Here is a 24,844-nt window from a genome sequence, read left to right on the forward strand (position 1 = left end):
TCTAAAAGGCTTTAGTTAGTCAATTCAAATTTCCCCTCTCTCCCTGTCCTGTAGGAGCTTCTTTGCTTCCCCTCTACCCATGTGCTGTGGATTAGAACACATGTTCTCGGGAGACAAGGTGGTTAGCACTTTCACTGGGTATCTAGCATCCGCAGGAGAGTACAGGAGGGCAGTCACAATGAGCCTGATTATGAAGGAGTTTCTATCAAGAAGGAAAAAAAATTGACCCAGAACCATGCAATTTCCTTGAGTCATGTACAGCTTCAGCTGTTTGATGTTTAAAAGCCACAGTAGACCTGATTTAATCTCTACACATGTAGGTTTAGCTGCCGTTCTTAGCAGAGCATGAGTTCAAAGGGGAGAAATGCAATACCCAACAACAACAACAACAACAACAACAAAATCCAATATATGGTTAGAGGGTCTTAGCAGCCCAGAAACACTAATCAGATTGTTTTACATGGAGGTACAGACTGGGAGCAGTCCATTTGAGGGAGAAAGATCTAAGATAAGAACTAGAGCATAGGCAGAAACATGCTGTTTCTGTGCAGATTTATGGTGTGAAACATTGAATGAAACATTACAGAAATTATAGTCACTTTCGTTGATTAACATGGCAAACACAGACCACTTGCATGTCTTCAGGTCTTAGCCATTCTGAATTACACATGTAAATATGTTTGGTCATCCTGGAGGCGTATGTGCTCTGTGTTTATATAGTGGTATAAGGTGCTTCTTTTTCCCTAATATCCTGGATTCTGAAATTGAGCTGTCTCTCTACAGTATTCTCCACAATTCTGCCACACAACATTCTGAGCTTCCCTATATCTCTCCTATTCTATATTGACAAATCAGCAGGCTAAAAGTATTGGTTAATTGTAGCAGTTGGTGCATTAATGGATTTGGGGTTCATTTGTTTGGAAATCCTTTATGAGGGGATGGCTTATTGTTTTTTATTTTTAAATATTCAAGTGACATGGTCAGATAACCGCATTAGCTAGTCTTCAGGAATTAGACACAATTTTTTTTCAGGTACCAACTTTTAGAATGGTTTTGCTCTATAATAGTTTTAGCTGATGAAGTTTACCACTCAAAAATTATGACTTTGAGGAGTGATCTATTTTCTTGTAATATAAATTTAACTATATTGCTGTGTTAAAGGACCCCAAATGGAAATTTTAGGTCAGTATTATGGGTAGATTCAGAGGGTTTTTTTAAATGACTGGAGAGCAGTTTTTAGTAATTTCATATATTTTTTTAGTAACTGCCCTGTAGGTTTGAGAATAAGTAGTCATGTATGGCTATCTATCCCTGGCACAGCCTGTGTGATCGAGGAGCTAGCTCTCCTCAGTCAGTCAATAAAGGCACGAGGCACTCGTTTCCCAGTCCCATAGAGGAATGGAAGAAAAAACTTCCTTGATTGCAAAACTGCCATTCACACAATTATACATTTGATTATTTCACCTGGATAGCTTAAATGGGGGGAGGCGGGGGAACTTCTTTGTTTTTCCTTTTTTTCTTCAGTTATTTATCTTTTCAGCTTAAATAACGTTTATTTTGGTGGATATTTTCAGAATTTGTTTTAGATCTAGTATACCAAGAAAGGTAGCATCAGTTTATGCAGAAACCCAGGCTTTAGATCAAAGTATTGGGCTTGAGGAGAAATTGTGTCACTTACCAGCCCTGGAATCTTGGGCAAATCTTTTCATTTCTCCCTAGACCTTAGCTTACTCACAGAACAAAGGAAAGCAAGACCTTTTTCCCTTAGCATCGCTGTGCAAATTAAAAGCATAGTATATATGAAAGGTATTTTTGTTGTATCCTCTGTGGTTTGTCCTTTCCCACATGATGATCTAACATAAAAGTTGCTATAGCTATATAAATAATGTTTTATACTGATTGATCTCATTCCAGTTTGTATTTTAAGCCATGGGGTATGAATTTCAGATTAGGGCCTTTATAACTTGTCACTATTGAATAAATACAAGAGAAAGGACATTATAAGGAGATCTAAATGACATTTGTTCATTCATTTACCGACTCATTCATTGTCATTTATTATGTTCCTCCAATATAGAAGGTTGGGTTAAATATGATGAAGCTATTGCCTTTGCGTAAATATTGGCATCAAAGTGAGTAACTGTGATGTCATAGGTGTTATAATATATGCATGTAACAAATACCTATAGCAAAGTAGAGTCTTAGAAGGAGAAAGATGAAAACTCTGTCTGGGTATAGGAGTGAGTTGGTGAGCATGGGGGTGCAGAACAGGCTTTCATATGGTTCTTGTTCTCTAGCAGTCCATAGTCTGATAAGGATGCAATTATATGCTTTGGTTTTAACGCAAAATGTTGCTTCAATAAAGAGTTGTACAGAAAGATACAGATATATACATATGTACTTTGAGAGCACAGAGAAGTGAATGAGTGTGTGCGGAAGTTGGAAAGGGCTTCACTGTGGGGGAAAAGTAGCTCCAGTAATGCTATATAGAGGTTCTAATCTCTCTCAGGCTTGTGCCAAACACTTCACATACACTATCTCATTCCATTACCATAGGCAGTATTGCTTTCTGGTTAAGAGTTCACTTTTTAAAAACCCTACAAACCTAGATCTTTATCCTAGTTTCTTAGAACTTACCAGTTGCATTACTTAAGATATGTACATAGCCCCTAAACTTTTTCATCTGTAAAGGAGGGATAAACATACTGCTTCTTTGAAAAGTTGGCAAGCATATAGTAAACCTTCAATATATAGTGCATTCTGTAATTGTCCTTGTTGGAGCAATAATGGCAGTAAGAGAAGTAGTAGCATAGAAGGAGTGGTAGCAGTGCAAAAATGAGGTCTATATCACCAGTCTCTCTTCAAATACAGGGAAATCAAGGCTTAGAAGGCTCAGTTAAAGAGTTTACTCAGTGCTAGTAGAGACAGAACCATGATTAGAAATCAGTGTTATCTTACGCCAAAGTCCAAGATTTTAAATACTTATAGGTTCATGTTGAGCTGGTATCTGAAAGAGTAGTAATATGTCAAAAGAAATGAACATGAGTACTTTTTGAAGACCCAGAATGCCATACCATGCCAACAAAAGAAAGAGTATCCATGTTTTAAGGACATTTGTTGACATTACTGCAAATCAGATCCAAGACTGAAACTTGAAAATTAACAATTTGATGTACTCAAGGAGCCTTTGTGTTAACTGAGCAACTTCTTTCAATTTCTCCCTGCTCTGCGATATAAAGAATATATGAGTCAGCTCTGTCTGCTGTAGCAAAATACTATGTACTGGGTGGTTTAAACCACAAAAATTTATTTTTCACAATTCTGGAGGCTGAGAAGTCTAGTATCAAGGTGCTGGCAACATAAGTTGCATTCTGAAGATATTTTCTGGGTTGTATGTAGTCGGCTGCCATCTTGATGTGTGTTCATATAACCTCTTCCTTGTGCACACAAATAAAGAACATGATCCTATCACATCAGAGCCCCACCCTTATGATCTTATTTAAGTTTAATTGCTTTCTTAGAGGCCCTAACTGCATATACAGCAACACTCGGAGTTAGGGTTTCAACATATGAATTTTGAGGGTACACAAACATTTAGTCTTAACACAAAGAATTAGGTCACACATTTCTAGTTATATAACCAGAACTAGTCTAGAGCAGATGTAAGACGTGGTTACTTGGTTTTATGTGCATTTGCATATACAGGTTTTTCAGCATGTGTTTCTTGATGAAGCTGTCTTTCAAGTTTGGTGTCATTGTTGCATCCCTTCTTTCAATTCAGAGACCATCATTTTGGGGATGGTACATTTCGGCCTATTGAGGAGCAAATATTTCATATTGATGTAGATGTCAAGCCCTACTTCAGGCTATTATTAGCATAGCATCTCTTCTCTTGCAGATTTCCAAACTCCAGCACCTTGGAGTTTATCATGAAGAGCAAGGAAAGTTTTCAGGGCAATAAAGGAATTTTGGGATGAGCCTAGGCTTTGTGTCAATAGACCTATGTTCAAATCCTGGGCAGGCAACTCCCTTTCTCATAACCTTAATTTTCTTATCTAGAAAAGGAGATGTTATCTATCTATTGGCTTGATCTAGTAATCAAAACAAGTGGTAATTACCATTACCATCACAAACTGTGATACTCAAAAATAATAATAATCTCTTCTTTCATGCCAGGAGGCCTGAGAGACCTAGAGTTTGATATGAAAACTTTGTACTTTAGAAGGTTTTTTAAGCCAGCTTGTTGAATTTTTGACCTTCTACTCCTTTTCCAGAGAAGACAGCAGCCTGTCAAATACGCTTTCACCTAAAAACCTTGTCATCTATGGAAGATCCAGGGATGTGACCCAGGTGGCCAGCTTTGACCTGTTTTCACCTATGAGAATCCTGCCAGCTTTTTGCCAGGGCTCAGCTTCTGCTTTGCACATCTTCCCCCTTATTTATAACCAACACACCCAATTAATGGCACAGAATACTTGGCACTGAGCATGTTCTCTGACCACATTCCTCAAGCTATGTCCCTGTTCTTTTCTCTGACTTATCATTACTGACAGGTACTCATGGTTAACCTGGAGTGGGACTATCAACCCTGGAACTGTATGCTGAATTTTTTCATCTTGCCCATATTTGCCTCACATTCCATTTGCTTCCTTACTATTGTATAATCTCTATCTTATTCCTTCCATGCCACAAGGCCAACATCATGCTGTGGAATGTATAAACCTCTCCTGGGAGCCAGTGTCAGCTGTTGCCATCATTGTTGTGGATGCATATGTTGGGAGAAAAAAATGTATCCATTTTACTGTGAAAATCCACAGGAAAATGATAATGAATGTGTAAAAAAGTGGAAAATGGACCTCAGGACAGTTTTCCTTAAAATGGTTTTACTTTACTATGTATCTGCAACACTGTAAACTAAAGCACCTGCATTATAATTGTTGATTATTTCTTAATAACTCAAGCTATTACATAGCAAATACTGATACTATTAGAATAGTTCAATATCACCTTGGGCTGAGCTGGTTGATGCAGCGACATTCCAAGATGCTGAAGGAGACATTGATTGCTTTGCATGAGGAGAAAATTGTCCCTGTTTAACTGCATTATATAGAGTTTATGTGTGTGATTGGCATATATGAACATACATGCAAACAATCATGTATTAATGTGTTTATTGAGTCCTATACAAGAAAATATTATCCTGGCTGGGAATTAAAAAAATAAATAAGGTACAGAAAATTCCTCTCAAGGATGTTACATAGAGTTTAGTCTAAGAGATTTTATTCTACACAGTATAGAAAGATATATGTCACAAAAAAAGTGAACAAGGAAAATGGGGACAGACTCACAGATGGAGAGCAGGATGACAACTAGCGGGGGAGTGAGGGGGTGGAGAGATTGAGCAAAAAGGAAAAAACCCTCATGGACATGGAAAAAAATGAGAAAATGCTATATGATATGGTGAATATGAATAGAGTTTGGATCATTTTTATTTAAGAGTATCATTCCTAAAACTTTGGGGCTTAAAATCAACAAAAATTCATCTGCAATTTGTGTTGGGCTCAACAGGAATTGCTTGTTTTTGCTTCAAGTGATGCTGTCCAATGCTGCTTGACTGGGGCAGGAGGATCCAAGATGTCTTTGCCCACATGACTGCAACCTTAGCTGGAATGCTTGGGTTGACTGGCCTTTCTCTCTAGCCCTTCACAGTCTCATCCTCCAGAATTGCTCCTCACCCCATGGCCTCTCTCTCACCTCAGACTTCTTTATAAGGTTGTTGGATTCACAAGAGGTGAATATGGAAACTGGCAGGACTAGTTAGGCCAAGCCCCAGACCTGGCAAAGTTTCACTTCTGTCTCATTCTATTGGTCAAAGCAAGTCACAGAGAACAAGTTATTCAAAATGGAGACAGCATAGAAAAACTATCGAAACTCTCCATACCTATACATTTTAAGTGCGGGTATGAAGAAAAAATATGCTTGATAGAAAAAAAATAGGCTAAGCAAAGACTTAGAAGTGGGAAAGAATATGAAAGAAAATGTTGAATTTGTTTGGAGCCCAAATTCTGAAGGTAGATTGCAGTTAGGCTCTGAAGACTAGACTGGTAGGTATATAGCTGAGGAATTACTCAGTGCTCCTCATGGACCTTCGTGCACCCTCATGCCCATTCCTGATTATTTGTTTTAGATCTGCCCAAAGTTCCAACTAAACTAATGTGATACATCTTTTTGTTCTTAAACAGATTTCTGTTAATGGGAAAATAATGCATATACATTGTCAAAAACTCATCAGAGCAAAAGGCATAGAGTGAAAATAAATTTTATTCCAGGGCCTTTAAAGCCTACTCATAGGCAATAGCTATCAGCAAGTTCTCCTGGATCTTTCCAAAGATAAATCTAAGCATAGACAAGAGATAGATGGATATATAAGTATATATGCATATATATACACACACACGTATACACATAATACACACAGATCACCTTTTTTCACATATGGGAACATACAGTATATAGGTTGTTTGGCCTATTGGTTTTCCTCACTTAGTAATATATTGAGGAGGTTACATAATATTAATGCATATAGATGTAATTCCTTTCTTTTTTTATAGAAGATCTTTTTTATTTTAAAATTATTTTTTTATTGTACAAGTATAGCTGCTTCTATTTTCCCACCACCACTTTCCCCTGCCCCACTCATCCCCACCTCCTACCCTCAATCCTTCCCCACTTTGGCTTTGTCCATGGATCCTTTATACATGCTCCTTGATTTGACCCTTCCCCTTCTTTTCCCTGTTACCCACCTCCCTCCTCCCCTCTGGTTACTGTCAGTTTTTTTTTTCAATGTTGCATGTTATATTTTTCTTACTTGTTTGTTTTGTTGATTAGGTTCCACTTATAGGTGAGATCATATGGTATTTGTCTTTCACCTCCTGGCTTATATTGCTTAACATAATGCTCTCCAGTTCCATCCATGCTGTCATGAAGGACAGGAGTTCCTTCTTTCTTTCTGCCATATAATATTCCACTGTATAAATGTACCATAGTTTTTTGATTCGCTGATTTATTGATGGGCACTTAGGTTGCTTCCAATACTTGGCTATTATAAATTGTGCTGCTGTGAACATTGAGGTGCACTGGTTCTTTTGAATTGGCGTTTCAGGATTCTTAGCGTATAATCCCAGCAGAGGAATCACTGGGTCAAAAGGCAGTTCCATTTTTAGCTTTTTGAGGAAATTCCAAACTCTTTTCCACAGTGGCTGCACCAGTCTGCATTCCCACCAACAGAGTAGTAGGGTTCCCTTTTCTCCACAACCTCGCCAGCACTTGTTTGTTGATTTTGTTATGATGGTCCTTCTGTGATATCTTAAGTGGTATCTTACTGTGGTTTTAATTTACATTTCTCTGATGGCTAGTGATGTTGAGCATTCTTTCATATATCTCTGGGCCCTTTGTATGTCCTCCTTGGAGAAGTGTCTGTTTCAGAAAGTAATTGCTTAAACAGAAATAAGTAACTCTATATGATAGTCTTGTAATGACCGTAACAACTCTTTGCTGTGAATTTAACAAGGATCAGCACATGCTTGTAGGAAGAAATATAAGACTAATACCTTGATGCTCATATAGACAATAGAAATGTAAAGAAATGACAATGGCCAAGCAAAGATGATAAGTAAACAGCATTTTAGTGGTCAAGGCCAAATAAACCCAGGAGTCCAGAGATGTTTGCTATAGATAAAAGTATTCATGGTACTATCATCAGAGAGAATATTTGAAAATTTGTAAAGCCCATTATAATCATAAAGAGGATAGGAAATGATGCAGAGCAGGTACATTCCAGGGACCTTGTGTTGCGACTGATCAGGGCCGGACAGGTTCATGGGATTAATGCATATGGAAGAATATTCACGGAGCCGTTACACCACTTGTGTTGCAGGGCAGGTCCACTCGAGACTCAGGTAGATGGAAGAATATGTGTGGAGCGATGGGGATGCTTGACATGCCTTTATTTGGGAATCATACAAATCACAAGCCCGTGTTGGGGGAGTCACACAGGCCACAAGCCCATGTCTATGTCAGCACCACAACTCCCTCAGTCACTCCCTCTCTTTCAGTGAGACACCTCTACCTCTTTAAGTACTAGCACAAACAAAGCTTGCCTCAGGCCAAATAGTAAGGTTACCTGGCATGAGCCATACAAGTGAGCGTACTCAAGGCTAAGGGGCAGTTTATGGCACCCAGACTCAAGGCATGAGACCCAGGCTCAAGGCTGTGAGAACACTGTGTTATCAGACTCCTTCAAGGTTATGAGAAGCTGCTCTCCCTAGTTACCCAAGCACCTGGATGAGGAAGCCAGGCTGTCTCTACTTGCCCTACAGGCCTCCTTCATTTGCTTTCTCATGGTGTCCTCACCTCCATGGGCTAAGTACTCTATTTCTTTCTCTCCTTTAAGTGAGAATCAGTTACATAGGAATAATACAGAGAAGAACCACGAAACTCTTCACAGGTATACATGGACCTTTCAGGTACTTGATTTGGTTAGAAACGCTGGCTTCCAAAAGTGGTTGGATAGAGTTTGCTTTTAATCTCATTTTTTCCCATAGGTCCTTGATTATGTAATATTACTATGTTGTCCAAATGTTTAAAAAATTTTTCCAAATCTGAGACATTACCAAATTATGGACGTAACAGGACTCTTTCAACTGATTTTTTCTATACAGCTGGGCTTCCCCACCGCAAACTTAAAACTAGTATGAGAAAGAAAACATGGTCATGAATAACAGTAATACAGATACTGTAAGAACTGTAGATAAAATGAGGAACTAAGGGTTTACAGGCAGGGTCCTTTTCTTTCAGAAGCATGCAAGGAATGCTTCAAGGAAGAGGGTGGATTGAAGATGGGTCTTGAGGTTGTGGTAGGATTTCCACAGGTGAAAGAAGTTAGGGAGAGAAACACTACTTACTACACAGATGTAAAGACATACGCGGAAGGGAGAAAACAGAAAGTAAATAAAGCAATAATAAAATTAATGATAGTATTTACTGAGTACCTATGATGGGATAGAAATTAAGCCAAGTGTTATAACACTATCTTTAATACTACAGCCTACAGGAGAAGTATTATAATCAGTGTTTTATAGAAATATAAAAACTGAAGCTCAGAGAGGTTTAATAATTTGGCTGAAGTCAAATAGCTACCGTGTAGAAAATACAGAATTTATCTTTCTATATTCCTGATTCTAAAGCTTGTAATACTTTCAGGATGTTCATGCTGTAAAGAAAGTTCAAGAGCAGGCAGTGGTTGGCCATGTTCAGTGCTACTGAGAGGTCAAGTAAGAAGACTGAGAATGGACCTTTGGAGATGGAAACAAGAAAGTCACTGTTGGTTTTAAGAGGAGCAGTTTCAAAGTTTTGTTGAAAATGAGAGGTGATAAAATGGAAACACTGCTTATAGATAAATCTTCAGGGGAATTTGGTTACTAAGGGAAACAGGGAAACGAAGTAGACTGGACACTGATTTGGGGCTAGAAGAAGGATTTTTGGTCTTATGTTTTGTTTCTTGGTAATAGGGCTCCCCTAGATGGGGAGGCAACGGTGATCAGTGGAGTATCAAAGTCCTTGAGTAGGCGGCAGGGACTAGGGTCCAGTGTACCAGTGGTGGAGTTGTCGGTGGGCAGGAGTGATAAAAACTTATTGTAACAGAGGAAGGGCAGAGGACTCAGGCACAGACGTAGGCTGGTAGTTTTGGTGCTGGGAAAGCACGGAAGGCCTTCTCTATTTTTATTCTCAGTGAAATAAGAAGCAAAGTTATCAACTGAGGGGAAAAAGGGGGAAGTACAATCATGAGTACAGAAGTGAGTTGCGCTGAATCTATTGTATCCTCTGTCTTATTCTGAAAATCCCAGTATGAAGTCTGAACTGCTCCCTTTACAGGGGAAGCACAGTCTTAGGAACAGGGGAAAAAAGGCTAAAGTCAGCAATGCTGAGAGAAGAAAATACTCCAAAGGCCTGGAGATCATCTCTACAGACAAAGATCTGAGATGCCCAAAGTGAAATGAAAAATAGATCCCAAAGTATATAAATCATCTTAGATGCTGACAGTTAAGCATCCACAGAGTATCAAGCAGGAGGAATGGAACCTGCTGGCTATGAGACAGTCATAGCAGCATGATTCTCAAGCCTGCGAATCCATGCATGAAACATAGAAAACATAGTATTTGTTGAGTTAGGTGACAAGTTCTATAGTAGCCTTGGAGGAGGGCCTAAAGGGGTGAAGCAGAACAGCTGGGGCTTCCAGTGGTAACCAAGAGAATGTGCATCTATCCTACATGAAGTGAGAAAACAAGGAAATTCAAAGGAAGTGTGGCAATGGAATGAGGATGAGATTTAATAATAAATTATACGATTTTAAAATTTGTGATATAAATATATATATATATATATAATTTGTTTTAGGTGATATTCTAAAAATATATTGTCAGAAATTTATTTACTTACTCATACATTAAAAAATCGTATTATATAGATGTGTTGCATAACATTAGCTCACCTATAACAATCACTTACAGTGCCTACAATATGTCTGGTACAAAGAGCTTTACATGCATTAACTTATTTAATAGGAACAACAAATCAGTGAGTTATATACTGCTATTATGCTCATTGTACAGATAGGGAAACTGAAGCATAGAGGCCTGCCAGGATCACACAGTATGCAATGAGTAGAGCTAGGCTGTACACCCAGACCAACTCTCATTTTGCATAGTTTACTATTAAGAACATTATGCAATAGGTATATTAAAATAAAACTCTTACATTAAAATGTAGATATAGGAGGTAGGGAGCAATAATTGTACCAGGAAGCTAATACAGGGAACACTAGCTAGACCTTTGAGTTTCTTAGTAATCAGGAAGGAAACAGAAACATGATTGAAAAAGCTGAAGATTGAGCATGACTGCTGCTTATGGATCAATTACAGTAGGAACTAGTTTGTAATATAACCTGATGTGTGTTTTGGGCTGAACTGTGCCCACTCAAAATTCCTATGTTGGAGTCCTAGCCCTCCACATCTCAGAATTTGACTGTGTTAGGACATAGTGTTACAGACCTCTGCCAGTGGTGTTCTGGAACAGCTGTGGGGTTCCAGTACCCGCCGCCAAGAACCATGACTCCCAAGGCAAGAGTTTAGTGAAAAATAAAAGGGGTTGTTTATTTAGAGGTTATACAGATTTAGAATAATGGTAGATTTCTGCTGTTAAGTCCCGTTACCTTTAAAAACACCCAAAAGCAAACAGTCCAGCCTCCCTCTGGCAAACCAGGCCAGATTCAGACTACACCACTTAGAAAACCAGAAGTCTGCAGCTCAGCATTCTTGGTCACAATTCAGCTCCAAGCATCTCTCACAAGTTTGGGTGGCCAGGTAGGACCCCCACAGCACCGCCAGCTCTGCTGTTGTCTTCTGCATGCAGACTTCCGGGTGGACCTCCCAGCAGACCTGGCGGTTGACCCACTGCAGACCTTCAGACCTCCAGGCAGATCTCCTGAACTCCTCTGACCTCATGTCTCCCCTTCTCTAACCTTTGACCCACCCTAATTTAAATGCTTGGCTGGGAACTTACCTCGTATCCAGCTCTTCCTATGGTGCACTAGTGTCTGCTATTTTTGTCAGCTCCCCAGTGTCTTTGACCCTCTTTTGACTGCCATCTTTAGTCAGGACAAGAGTTCCCAGTGATACGAGGGCACCCGGGGAGGGCATCCACCCCTGATATGTCAGGAGTCGCTGCACATTCTCACACTGGTATACACAATTCGCCCTGGGAAGCAGCCTTCTTCCCTTCAGGAAAGTACAGCCATGAATTTGCCTTTGTTATGCAATGTGCCTTAAATGTTGTACTTCCTGCTCTGTGAGCACCCTGATCCTAATCCTGCCTAAAGACAGGAATGTCGGGGTTGTTTCCCTACTTTTAGGAGACCCATGTTCTGTGCCCAGTTATAATAGGGCCTGTAAAGTGGCGATTTAGTTAAAATGAGGCCCTTAGGGCAGGTCCTATTCCAAGCAGACTGGTGTCCTTGTAAGAAGAGGAAATTGGGACATCCAGAGAGACACTGGACAGGCGCATGTACAGAGGAAAGACCAAGTGAGGACAGAGCAAGAAGACTGCCATCTGCAAGTCAAGGAGAGAGGCTGAAGGAAACACCAAACCTGCAGACATTTTGATTTTGGACTTCCAGCCTCCAGGACTGTAAGAACTAAATCTCTGTAGCCACCAGCCCATGATACTTTGTTACGGCAGCCTGAGCAAACTAACACAATGGAAGTGGTAATTTTGGAACAAAACCATTTAGGTGGACCTCAGGGCACAGTAGCCATATTGACCAAGTTTGTGCATCAGTGGAGTATGTAGGAAGAAAGATTTAGCCCACATTATCACCTCTGCAGAACCAGACAATCCCAGTAGCTATCTAAGCTCAACAGTTGAAATCCGATGGTGATTATATTAACTGCAATTTATGCACAAGCAATTTTCTCCTGCACATTTCAAAGAAATGGGGTGCGGAGCGGGGAGCAGAAAACATTTTCACATTAACTGGACGATCTGCAGTATACCATTTTCTTTGGAAAAAAAATGTTTTGTTTAGCTAATTTCCCCGTCTCTGCTTTTATATTAGCTACACATTTTTGTAAAAGCAACCTGCAGAAACATGTCCTGAAAACTGACATTTTCAGGCACGGCCCGGCACCACGTGGGGCACTGAAGCAACCCTCTCAGCACGTTGACCTCGGCCTTTCCCCGCACCAAGTTCTGATCGCAGCGGGAGATTTGAACACATTAGGAGATAGAATTCGGCTTTCAGAACTGGGTACCATATGTCTTCCTTGGTGATAAGGCTGACATTTGCATCCATTGAAAATACAAAAGTCAAGTCATTCTTGTGCTAATGCTCCAGGGAAGAACCTGAAGCTGACTTAAATCCAAGCACTGACAGGTAGCAGCCCTGGGATCCTGCAGGTTTTCACATCAGCACATCTTCCAGAAGGTGTGATTGTAAGGCAGCCATGCCTACGAATTTTAAAACAGACAATAAACAAAGAAGTAAAAGGAAGTTAGGATTTTTGCTTTTTCTTCTTTTTTTTCTATTGCTCACACTGCTCACCGAGAGAGACTTTTCCTTGCTGTGCAATTTTCATTTATTTTTGTTTTACAGGCAGTGAATTTCTCTATAGCAAATTTAAAAAATCTACTTGTGTTCTGTATTAGCTGAAAAATATTAACATTATCTTATATCAGCATATTATTCAGAAAAATGCCTTTGCTGAGATTTCTCATTGTTCACTACATTCTGTCAGTGATCTATTATGACCTTAGAGTAATATTTTGTGGAGGGACCAGAATAAATTGTAAGTAGAAATGTTACCAAATAATGGACCTGTTTTGCGGGGGTGCGGGGGTGGTCCAGACACTATTACCAAAACAACACCGCCCTTCCCTGGGGTCCGTCTGTTCTAGGTTCTTTGCTCGCTGCCCTTGAAGTTATGGCTCTCAGGGGCAGTTTGGTGAAAAGGAACCAATTATTCAAAAGTAATACAGGTTTTGAGTAATGGCAAAATGTTGCCATTGAAGTCTCAAAATCCCTTTAAAAACACCCACCAACACACACCGTCCTGCCTTCTCCGCTCTTTTGCCCAGTCAGGCCAATCAGGGGTATTGTCCTTCAGAAGAAAAAGAACAGAAGCCCAGGGCTTAGCTAAGCAGGTCTCTTGAGGTTCCCAGCACCATCCTCTGCATCACCGCGATCTCCAGCTCTTAATCCAAAACCACGAGGCACCGTCTCATGGCCCAGTAGCAGGAGTCCTTTCTCCCCTTTCCTTCCCCCATGGTCTTCCCATTGTTGGCCAGAGTCTGTGTCTTGTTGTCTTTCACGAAGGCCCTGCCTCCCTCCTTCCAGTTACATACTGTGTTAAAGTTTATGCAAACCTTCCCGGTTAGCCTTGTTGAGATGCAAAATAACTGTCTTTGCATATGAGGAATGAAGTTATCTTTCTGTTAATGACAAGCAAAATGACTCTCAAAGGCCCTGCTCCCTGTCTCCCATCGCCATGGCAGCCTGCCTGGGAGAGAGATGGGAGAATATCTATTTTTCTTGGACACCCCAAGTTCTGGACCCCATTACAAATCCCCCTTTGCAGGGGCCTGGCTGTGCCCTGTTACAGGAATATCATTTGTATTATTTTTCTGACTAACATGACCTTGATAAACTTAAAGTATTCACATGCATTCATAAGGTATAATAATGACCATTAGCTTACACTTACTTTTTGACTGATATTTTATACCTTAAATGTACTCAATTTCTAGCTTTGTTATTTTTTAGACTTTGATCAAACCATCCTACATCACCATCACGATTACTTAATATATCCATTGTCTTACAAACAGTGGAAATAATAATTATTTAGTGGTCAATTGTCCATCTGAAATCTTTGGACAAGAATGTAATTGCTTAACATTTTCACTAGAAGACATGAAGAGGGAGGAAGCTTTCATAAAATTCAAGTTCATTACCTTAATGTTAATTGGGTATGTGGGTGTCTAAAACTTCTCTCTTAAAAAGCGCTGAAGTCATAGGAGAAATTTTAGCCTTTATTTTGTTATTTTGTTACATTCTTTTAATTCAACTAGGCTGAAGATTTTGCATAATAGAAATATAAAACAGTATGAGGTAGTGGGAAAAACAATGAGCAGGTAGTTGAGAGGGGCTGGCTCTTCATCTTGCTTCTGCCACTGATTTTCTGTGTAGTCTTAAATGATTTATAAGGCCTGTCTTATTTTCTCATTTTCTTCTTTTGTAAACAGCAGTAATAACAGCTTACCTATCTACTAAGTTTCCTGTGATTAAGTTAGATAACGCAAGAAAAAGCACTCAGAAAATATATTATAAAAGTATTCTTACTATTAATTAGACATTTTTACATTGCTTAACACAAATGGATAGTTAAGCTAAGCATGGAAATGTTCTTTCATAAAAGTATCCCGCCCTTGGAACAGATTTTGGAATCTGCCTATTTACTTTTGATTTTAATACATTTTATAGATTAAAAACTATATTTACAGAGTCTCATTTATTTTTGCGTGCATCTTTTAGACCCCATGATACTGGGCAGGGTGTCTTGGTGTGGTAGGTTCTTTGTAGATAACCAAATACATTTTAAGAGAATGAATCATCCAATGAATGCAAATGTGTTCAAGATATTTGCTTCTCAAAAAAAGGAAAGAAAATTAAATAGTAAAGTATTGTAAAATAGATTTATGCTACATCATTTCAAATATGCACTGAGTCCCAGGAATGTAGACTGAGAAGAAAAAAAAAACTATCCCCAAAATTATTTTGTCTTACTTATTTCACTTATTTATTATTATACTTCACTTATCATTTCAAAAGTTATTCATTATTGCTGTTCCTTCTTGTCAAAGAGATCTGGAAGAAAGAGGTTTAGCCTGCTTTGTGAGACTCCCTGAATCCACAGGTGGAGAGGGGATGAGTGACAGGAATTGTTAGAAGCTGAAGCTGATTCCACAAGTTCTAACTGCATTCAGGAGACCAGCAAAAGCACTGGGATGAATATGTAAGACAATACACAACAACCTGAAGTTGAATGCACCTGTCCTGTTCAGGTTTCAAATCTGAAAGCGGAGTTTTTCTTAATATAATGGAAGATGCAGGAGATACTCCTTCTTTCCCTCCTTCCTTTCTCTCTTTCTCAATCCCTCCCTCCCCTCTCTCCTTTCTTCTTCCCTCCTTGGTTCATTCCTTCATCTTATTCTTTATTTCATTCAGCCCTTTCACTCCCATTTACTCCCTTTCTAGTTTTAGAAAAGACTCTCCTTTTCTGGTATTCCAGGTAGCCTTTTGCTTTCAGAGAAGTAATTTCTCTGTTTTAAGATAAGAAACTATGGAAATTGGTCTTTCCCACCATTTCCTTTAACTGCCTACTCACCATTGGTATTACTAAGATTTATCAATATTTCACAGGATATTGCTTTTCATTCTTTTTTCCTTATATCTAGGTTATTGACTAAGTATACCAGTATCATCCAGATAATATTGAGTCACCCCAATGAAATATAAATGTAAATAGCTATTGATGTATTAGAAATTGATTATCTGTTTTCTTTTTTTATGATAAGCTTATCGAGAAGGTATAGTTATGTATCTAAGTGTATACTCTGTCCATGAAGGTATTTTATTTTAATGGAAAAGATAACTGGAGTTTTGAAAAAAGAAATATTTTGTAAGTAAAAATTATTACAGATAAAACTATAAAGATCCAGCCCTGGCTGGTTTGGCTCAGTGGATTGCGTGCAGGCCTGCAAACCAAAGCATCGTGGGTTTGATTCCCAGTCATGGCACATGCGTGGGTTGTGGGCCAGGTCCCCAGTGAGGGGTATGCAAGAGGCAACCACACATTGATGCTTCTCTCCCTCTCTTTCTTCTTGCCTTCCTCTCCTTCTGAAAATAAGTAAATAAAATACTAAAAAGAAAAAAAAACTATAAAGCCCCAACATTTTATGAGAAATCATATCAGAATCACATATGCTGGATATTTTTAAATTCATTTTCCAAGATCCTATTCTATTTTCACCATAAATGTAGTGTTTAGATTGCATGTCTCAATTTTTATCTCTGTACCATATTATATATTGTATTAGGATTCTCCACAGAAACAGAACCAATAGGTTATATCTGTATCTTTATATATCTATTTATATCTGTATAGAAAGAGATTTATTATATGGTATTGGCTCACGTCATTATGGAGGCTCAACTGTCCCATGCTTTACTGTCTGCTTGTTGACCTGGGATACCCAGTTTTGTAAGGCCTGAGAGCCAGAGAACCCATGGTGTGAATTCCGTCCAGACCTGAAGGACCTGAGAACCAAGATTAATGTCCTGGCTAAACAGTCCGCAGAGAGGGAATTCACATGTCCTTTACCTTTAAAAAAAAAAAATTCACTTACTGATTTTTAGAGAGAGAGGAAGGGGGTAGAGAGAGAGAGAGAGAAAGGGAGTGGTTTATTGTTCTACTTATTCATGCATTCATTGGTTGATTTTGTATGTGCCCTGATCAAACATCAAACCCACAGCCTTGGAGATTTGGAACAACACCACGCCAACCGACAGGGATACCCAGCCAGGACCACCTTTTTGTTCTATTCAGGTCCTCAACAGATTGAATGATGCTCCAGCCCTACACTGGGGTGGTCCATCTGCTTTTCTCAGTCCACCAATTCAGATGCTAATGTCTTCCAGAAACCCCTTCATGGATATACAAGTAAGTGTATATAAATTAATGTTTAGCCAGAATCAAGGCATCCCTTGGTCCAGTAAAGCTGACACACAAAATTACCCATCACATTTATGTGATTTGCATTTGAAATGACAATTGTACAATGTTACCTCTACAAAATATTCAATTTACTCATGAAACTTTGTACAATGTTTATATAACAATATCTCACAATAATTGCATTTAAATTGACAGTTGTCTACAATTAACTTTTCTGTAGCAGAAAAATAAAATGTAATAATATCTTATCCAAGACTGGCATTAGAATATTTTATGCACATCAGATTTTATTTCAATGATTTAATAGGGTTGCTCCATGCTACACTTGCTTATCTGAATTTCTTACTCATTTCTCTCTCCATATATGTATAGAACAGCTTTCTTGTCCCTCAATGTATTATAATCGCAACGCAATGAAAATTTTAATTAGCTTCTCATACATGAAACCATGGCTCAATTTTCTTACATTGTAAGATGATATATTTTTTCCAAATAGAGATATTTCTGGGGATTTAACTGTCTGAAATATGCCTCTCTTTTAAACTTATGCCTAAAATACAAATTGTGTCCGAACTATTGTGCAATTTGTCATTGCATATGAATCAAGGACAGATTTCTCAAAGCATATGTAAACAGCTTATTAAAGTAAAATGTATAACTATAAATGCAAATTGATATATTATAAGCTCTAATACTTTGCACAGGCATTAAAATTAAAATATTTGAATTAATATTTGTTGGCAGCATCAAACGCTATGCACTACAAACTATTTTTCTCTGAGGTGGTAAGATTTACCTGACTCATTTTTACTTTCCCATTTTGACTATTAATCAACTGTAAAATATAGTTAATATAAATGAAAATTCACTGAGAGTTAGAGAAATAAGAGTACTAACTCAAACTATATCTCTTCATGGCTTTGTGCAAATCGCTGAAGCTCTTTTGCCCCCCCTTGGCTGTCCGCCCCCCTTGGCTGTCCGCCCTCCATGCCTTTCTCTCTGGGAAGCCATGCCTCATCCTTCTTGATAGGCACTGGTCTCTCATTTCTCTGCATTCTTTCCCCAGTCCAGTCTTTGACTGTAGCACATACCACATTTTCCTCCTTGTATTTTAATTTAGGTCTGTTCACCTCACTAGATTATACATTCTTAGTGACCAGGGACCAAGCCTTTACCTTTAGTGTCCCTCATGACTTTTTAGATTAAATGCTAATGACAAATTAAGTGTGAAACTCTGAAGGGTCTGGAATGTTACTCTTCTTGCAAGCTGAGTTAGCACACCACAGAGACATGAGACCTCTGGATCAGAGGACAGAATTTTTACTCACAGAACGCTTTGTGCTAATCTCATGTGCCAGAAAGCTAGTCTTCATGTCCCACATCCCTGCAGGTCATGCGGTGAGACCCAGATTTGCCCCATCGGAGAGGAACCCTGAAATATGAAACTTGAAGCTTATATAGGGTGATGGGAGGGTCTGACCGGCTCCCCTATGAGGGAGAAACATTATCTTTGTTCTGGAATGTAAACACATCCTCTCTGGGAGAGGAAGGAGGAGGTGACCACCCTGGAGTATAAACAAATGGCCCTGGGGAGGAGTCTTTTTCTCTCTCCAGAAGCCTCTAGATTGTTGTTGAATCACCTTTTAATCCAAGTGCCAGTACTCTGCTCAGACAGCTCTAATCAAGCAGAAACATGACAATGTTCATGGAGCAAGCTCTCCTTACACTTTTGAATAAGGTGACATATAATGTATTGTCCAAACTAGGACAGTTTTGAGAGCAAAAAGTATGTCATTAATTTTTTTTTTTTTTTTTTTTGCTAGAACAATATCATGAAAGACAAAGAAAGACTGAGACACTGTTTTAGATTAAAAAAAAGAGAGAGACATGTCACCTAAATTCAATGTGTGATCTGAATTGGTGCTGAGCTTGGCGCTGAAGAGCTGAGCACAGTTCCTGGGAAGGAGCGCGCGGCCCCCTCGCTGCGGCAGGCGTGCTGCCCTCACAGAGGCTCGCTGCACAGCCAATTCTGAATGTTGTTTTCCCCTATCGCCTTCTTTCATAGAAGCAGATCTTGTGGGATTTCTTTTCGGTTAGTGAAAACAGTCTTTCATGAAAGCCAAGTGGTATAAAGCAAACATTTGAAAAGTGGTTGACACCTGTGCTATAATCAGAGAACTAATTTCTAGGATATTCTAACAGTTCAAATGTATTAATGAGAACACTAAGAGATATTATAGTATAAAAACAGCAAAATGTGAAGAGTAAGCAATTCACAGAAAAATTAAAATCTTACTGAAAGAGAATCAGTGTAATTTATAATTAAATAAATACAAATTAGAACAGCAGTATACTTTTTCACTTACCATTGGTGAATATTTTAAGTTAATATCTAGTACTGATGAGTGTGTGTAAAATCTATTTTCATGAACTGTTTATTGGCAGATATTTTAAAAACTTAATATATAATATTAATGAACATATGGAAACAATTATTCCCATAAGCTGCTAATATATAAATTGATGCAATGTTGTTTTTGGTAATTTGGCAGTATTATTCAGATTTTTTAAATGTTCATAGTCTTTACTCAGCAATTCATCACTTTAGGATGGTATCTTCAACATAAATTCATACAGCATCACTTTCAACCAAACAAAACAAAACATCCAAAAGAAAGAGCAGAGGGGTCATGATGGGCAGTAAGATGGTGTCTGCTAGCAGGGTCGTTCAGGTAGTCAAGCCACATACTCCATTAATAAGGTTCCCTAACAGAAGAGACCATCCTAAACCCAATGTATCAGAAATTTTGAGATCATCAGGACTACCATCTCCCTCTTCTTCAATTTCACAGCATTTTAAAGGAAGTAAATCGCCAGATTGGCTGATGCATCAGGGTCCACCAGACACTGCAGAAATAATAAAAACATTACCTCAGAAATATAGAAGGAAACCTATGTCTCTAGAAGAAATCGAATTTATTCAACATGGAGGTCCAGAATAATCACTGATACTTGCTGCTGTTTGTCATCAGACAAAAGAATAGTCTTTACAATAAAGGACTTCCAAAATGACAAATGAGAAATTGTACATTAAACAACTTTAATAAATATTCTGTAAACAAAAAAAAACCCTACATAGAAAATTTATATGGACAATTATATCTCATAATTTATGTATCTTGGTCAGCTCCTCCACAAGCTTACCTGATTGTTTATATACTTTATACTTATTAAAGTACACATCTGAAAATGTTAGCCTATTAACTTACTCTTGATTATCAAGTATTACCAGTGTTGAACTATTAAAAGCACACAATGTCTATCTAGTAAACCATCATAGGTTTCTCATAATTTCACTTCTTTCAATTTCTGTTTAGAAATGAATTTATTAGGCAGAATTGCTGCCTTTTGGAAGTGCTTTTCCTGAAACTGGATGAGGATCAGTGAAATAGTGGTTCCACTATTTGTTCTTAATTCTCAATATTTTTTTCATTCAAAAAGTTACCGGAGTATAACTGGCTTAATAAGCACATCCTACTCTAAATGATAAAAATATAGCCAAAGCAAAACCAATGACTTTGTAGTATTAACTCTGGGAAGTTAATACAAAAGATTATTTGTCACCTATTTTTAGAAAAAAAATGTCAGTATAAAATCAGATCAAAATGAATATAGCATAGGTATAAATGTTTGACTAGAAATTGCAATTTCTTATGTTTTTAGGGTTAAGAAAGTGTTGTTCTTTGGTTTATTTTACTGTTTTAATTGTAATAATGTATGCAAATCCTGGTAACCATTAACTTTCTCAAACATGATGTCTGAAAGCTTCATAAAATCAACTTAAATATTTACCTTGTTAACGTAATTTATGAAACTTTAAAAGGGTCTTCCTGTGCCAAGAGTATATATTATTGTGAAAGTAAAGTCTCACAAAACTAAATAAATTTTCTTCCATACCTTTAAAAAAAAAAAAAGAAAGAGCAGAAGCAATATAAATTTTAATACATCGATTTAATTGAATACTATGAAGCAATTAGAAAGAAAAAAGTAGATTGGTATATTTTTTTTTCTGGGAATATTCATGACATTACCTAGGGGAAAGAAAAAAAACCCAAGTTGTAATATATGTAGCAGGAATTGGTCCAAGATTTCTTGATGTGATGCTGTGATTTATAATAAGAAATAGATATTTGGTCTTTGTCCCTTGTCTGGCACAGAGCTTCTAAAACTCTTAAAATGTTATAAGTGATGAGAGACACAGAATTTCTTTTTTTTATGGTAATGAGGTGACTTTTGAACCACAAATTGATGACTGGTTGCCAAGAGAACCAACCATATGATTAGAGGGTTGGAACTTTCAATCTTACCTTCCTGACATCCTAGGAGGAGAAAGGGGCTGGAGAATCAGTTTATTCCTTAATGGCCAGTGATTTAATCAGCCATGCCTATGCAGGAAGTCTCCCTAAAACCCCAAAAGGATGGGGTTCAGAGAGCTTCTGCATTGAACACATGGAGTTCTGAGGAGAGTGCTGAACTTAGAGAGCATGGAAGTTCCACGCCCTTTTGTAATCATAAACAAGTAATCCAGTAAGTAAGTTTCTAGTAAGTTTCTCTGAGTTCTGTGAGGCACTCTAGCAAATTAACTGAACCCAAGGAGAGGGCTTTTGGAACTTCTGAACTACAGCTGGTAGCTCAGAGGCATAGGTGATGATCTGGGCTTGGGATCAATGTCTGAAGTTGGGGGTGGGGGTTGGCAGCAGGTTTTGTAGGACCAAGCCCTTATCCTGTGGATCTGATGATATCTTCATATAGATAGTGTCAGACTTGAATTGCGGGACATGCAGCTGATGTTGGAGACTTTCTTAGTGGTGTGATAATCACCGTCCACCCCTCCACACATGCATTGAAATTGGCTACAGAACCTCCAGGACTCAGAGAAGTGCGCTGGATCCACTTCTCAAAGGGTGGATATGGACCAAATTCAGGCTAAGGAGACATCACAGGAAAAGTATGAAGGAATCTGGAAAATTTCCACTCCTTGATAAAGGAAGAGACCAGGCTGAGAAGAAGACTTCTATTGACTCCATATTTTATCCTGCTTCTTGATTTAACTACTAGATCAAGGACTTGATAGTTATAGCTACAGCCCCCATTTGTGACCATGAAGGCACAAGGCTGATGACAAAAAGGCAAGATGTTGAGGATAACAGAACAAAAGGAATGAAGTCTCTGGATTCTTGTTGAGCTACTAAGTCAGTTATGGAAAGCCTATGTTTATACTTCTCATTTAGTAAACAATAAACATCCTTGTGATTCATGAAATTGTTAGTCATATTCTTGGTCATTTACAATCAAAATCATTCTTTCCTAATAAAATGAATAGTATAATCACTTTTGTATAAATATGTGTTTGTGGTAGTATTTGTTAATTCATGAATTTAATGCACATTATTTTTAGTACATCCATCTTAGAGGCTACATGATAGATATTGTTGAAATAGATTTTAGTAGAGGAGAAGGGCAATCATCAAAGAAATATATTATTACAAATTAGAGATACTATATGGAGTGAAGAAAGTGTTGTTTTTTAGTCACACCTGGTGTGTACCTTGTTTCTCAGCCAATGGGATGTTAACAAAAGCGACATAGGCCCCTATCGTTGGACTTGGCTTTAGCACTGCTACCTGTCACTGTGAGAAGAGCATGCTTTTGGTAGCTGCTGGTCCTAACTGGATAAAAAGGCATATGGAGCAGACCTGAATCCATCCTGAGGCCTGGAACCCAGTCCCTAAAGTCCAGCCTTATCTGATTGAAGTCAACCGTAGATCTACGAGAAATGACTACTTGCTGCTGTAAGACACTGAGTTTTCAGGTGGTTTATTACAGAGATTTATTGTGGCAATAGGTGACATACGTGAACAATACTTTCATGTGTTCCTTAATGAGCTTATGTTGTTTTTAGTATTATTTCTATGCAAACAACTTCTAATTCTATGTATCAGACTCTTGATTCTCTTACCATTTAAACAATCAAGAACGTTTGGCAATGAAAGCGTACCTAGAGTGGCATTTTACATAACTTACCCTCAGAGAAAATTGGGACTTCACTGTGGAGCCACGTTGGGCTGGGGTGAGTGAGGATCTCCCTATCCCAAGCAGGGCAGTCAGCGGTCCATGGTTGGTAGGAACAAGAGTCAATGAAGTGAACTCTGCCTTCAAAAGCTGAGGCTGTGGGAGACTGACAGGGCACTGCCATTCCTGTGGAATAAAGAACTCAAGGAAAGTATGATAGGATGCATTAACTCAAGCATTAGAGGAAGTCTATTAGAGAAAATGTCATTTAATTCTCCGTTCTTGGGCAGGAAGCAGACGACCATATACTTCTGCTGGCTATAGGGCCTCCTGTATCCAGTACTTTGAGATTACTGAACATCATCAGGTAGCATATGTGTGTTTGTGTGTGCTATATGTGTGTTTTGTGTGTGCGTATGTATGTGTTGAATTGAAGCTTCTGCTCATTCCCAGACCATTAATTTTTTACTTCTGTGGTGAAAGTTAATTAATGTTTTCATTGTCAAAAACAAGATGAAGGTACATGGGAGGAGTGGAGGTTTTGAGCATCTAGTCCAGTCAGTAGTGTCACTTCCCTTTGGTGACCTCCTCCAGACATCTACCCCTTTGTGGGATACAGCCAGGCTTGAGGAGTAAATGCCTCCGAGCTTAGAGGGATTGAAAAATCAGAGTAGAAAACAAAGGAGAATAAAAAAAAAAAGCTGTGCTTTTTTTCAATGATGATATAAATAAAATGACAAGGTAAAGGCAGCAGTAGAAACCTGCATCTACTTCTGCTGTAGCTAGCACTGTTTCTCAGTATGCTTTATCGTTTGAATCACAAGGGGCTCTTAATAAGCGCACAAAGTTCTAGTTCCAGCACAAAATAACTAAATCATATTCTCTAGAAGAGATGAATTAATATATTTCTAATGTGCCCTAGGTGAATGATATGATCAGATCAGTTTGAAAATTAAGTTCTATTCCATAACAGTGATTCTCAACACGTGATTTCTAGGCCAGGAGTACCAGAAACTTCTGAGGACGTCTTAGAAATGCGAAGTCTCAGGCCTATACCCTGCCTATGACAACAGAAATTCTGGGAGTGGGGCTCAGCAGTCAGTGTTTGTGAACCATGGTCCTACAGATTTCAGAATGATGAAGAATAACACGTGGGTGTGCCTACAGCAAATCTAAAGTAAAAACGGTTGATTTGGGGGATGTTAGAATACATGACAGGCAAGCAGCTTTTTAAAATGGACCTTAACCTTTTCTCTGTAAATAATATACAAACACATAACTTTTGGATTTTCTCTTACTGGGAAGGGGATGCTATGGCTACTGTGTACCTGGCACTGATGAAGCACTTTTCCTTACATCTTGATAAACAGTGCACTCCATATACAAGTGAACTCTTCTTGGAGGAGTTGGAATTTTAGTGGGGC

The 24,844-nt window shown here is 38.5% G+C and overlaps 1 protein-coding gene across 1 annotated transcript; it reads left to right on the forward strand.

The window, feature by feature from the left end:
* Window positions 1-20,036: 20,036 nt before the first annotated feature.
* On the forward strand, window positions 20,037-20,477 carry LOC129067101 (alpha-ketoglutarate dehydrogenase component 4-like). Its single transcript, XM_054568833.1, has one exon. The coding sequence runs from the start codon at window positions 20,039-20,041 to the stop codon at window positions 20,348-20,350; it is 312 nt and encodes a 103-aa protein (XP_054424808.1). The 5' UTR covers window positions 20,037-20,038; the 3' UTR covers window positions 20,351-20,477.
* Window positions 20,478-24,844: the final 4,367 nt, after the last annotated feature.

This window comes from Pteronotus mesoamericanus, unplaced genomic scaffold (genome assembly GCF_021234165.1).
Source record: "Pteronotus mesoamericanus isolate MK-2021 breed Mesoamerican mustached bat unplaced genomic scaffold, CSHL_Meso_final contig_20, whole genome shotgun sequence".
In the NCBI taxonomy this organism is placed as follows: domain Eukaryota; kingdom Metazoa; phylum Chordata; class Mammalia; order Chiroptera; family Mormoopidae; genus Pteronotus; species Pteronotus mesoamericanus.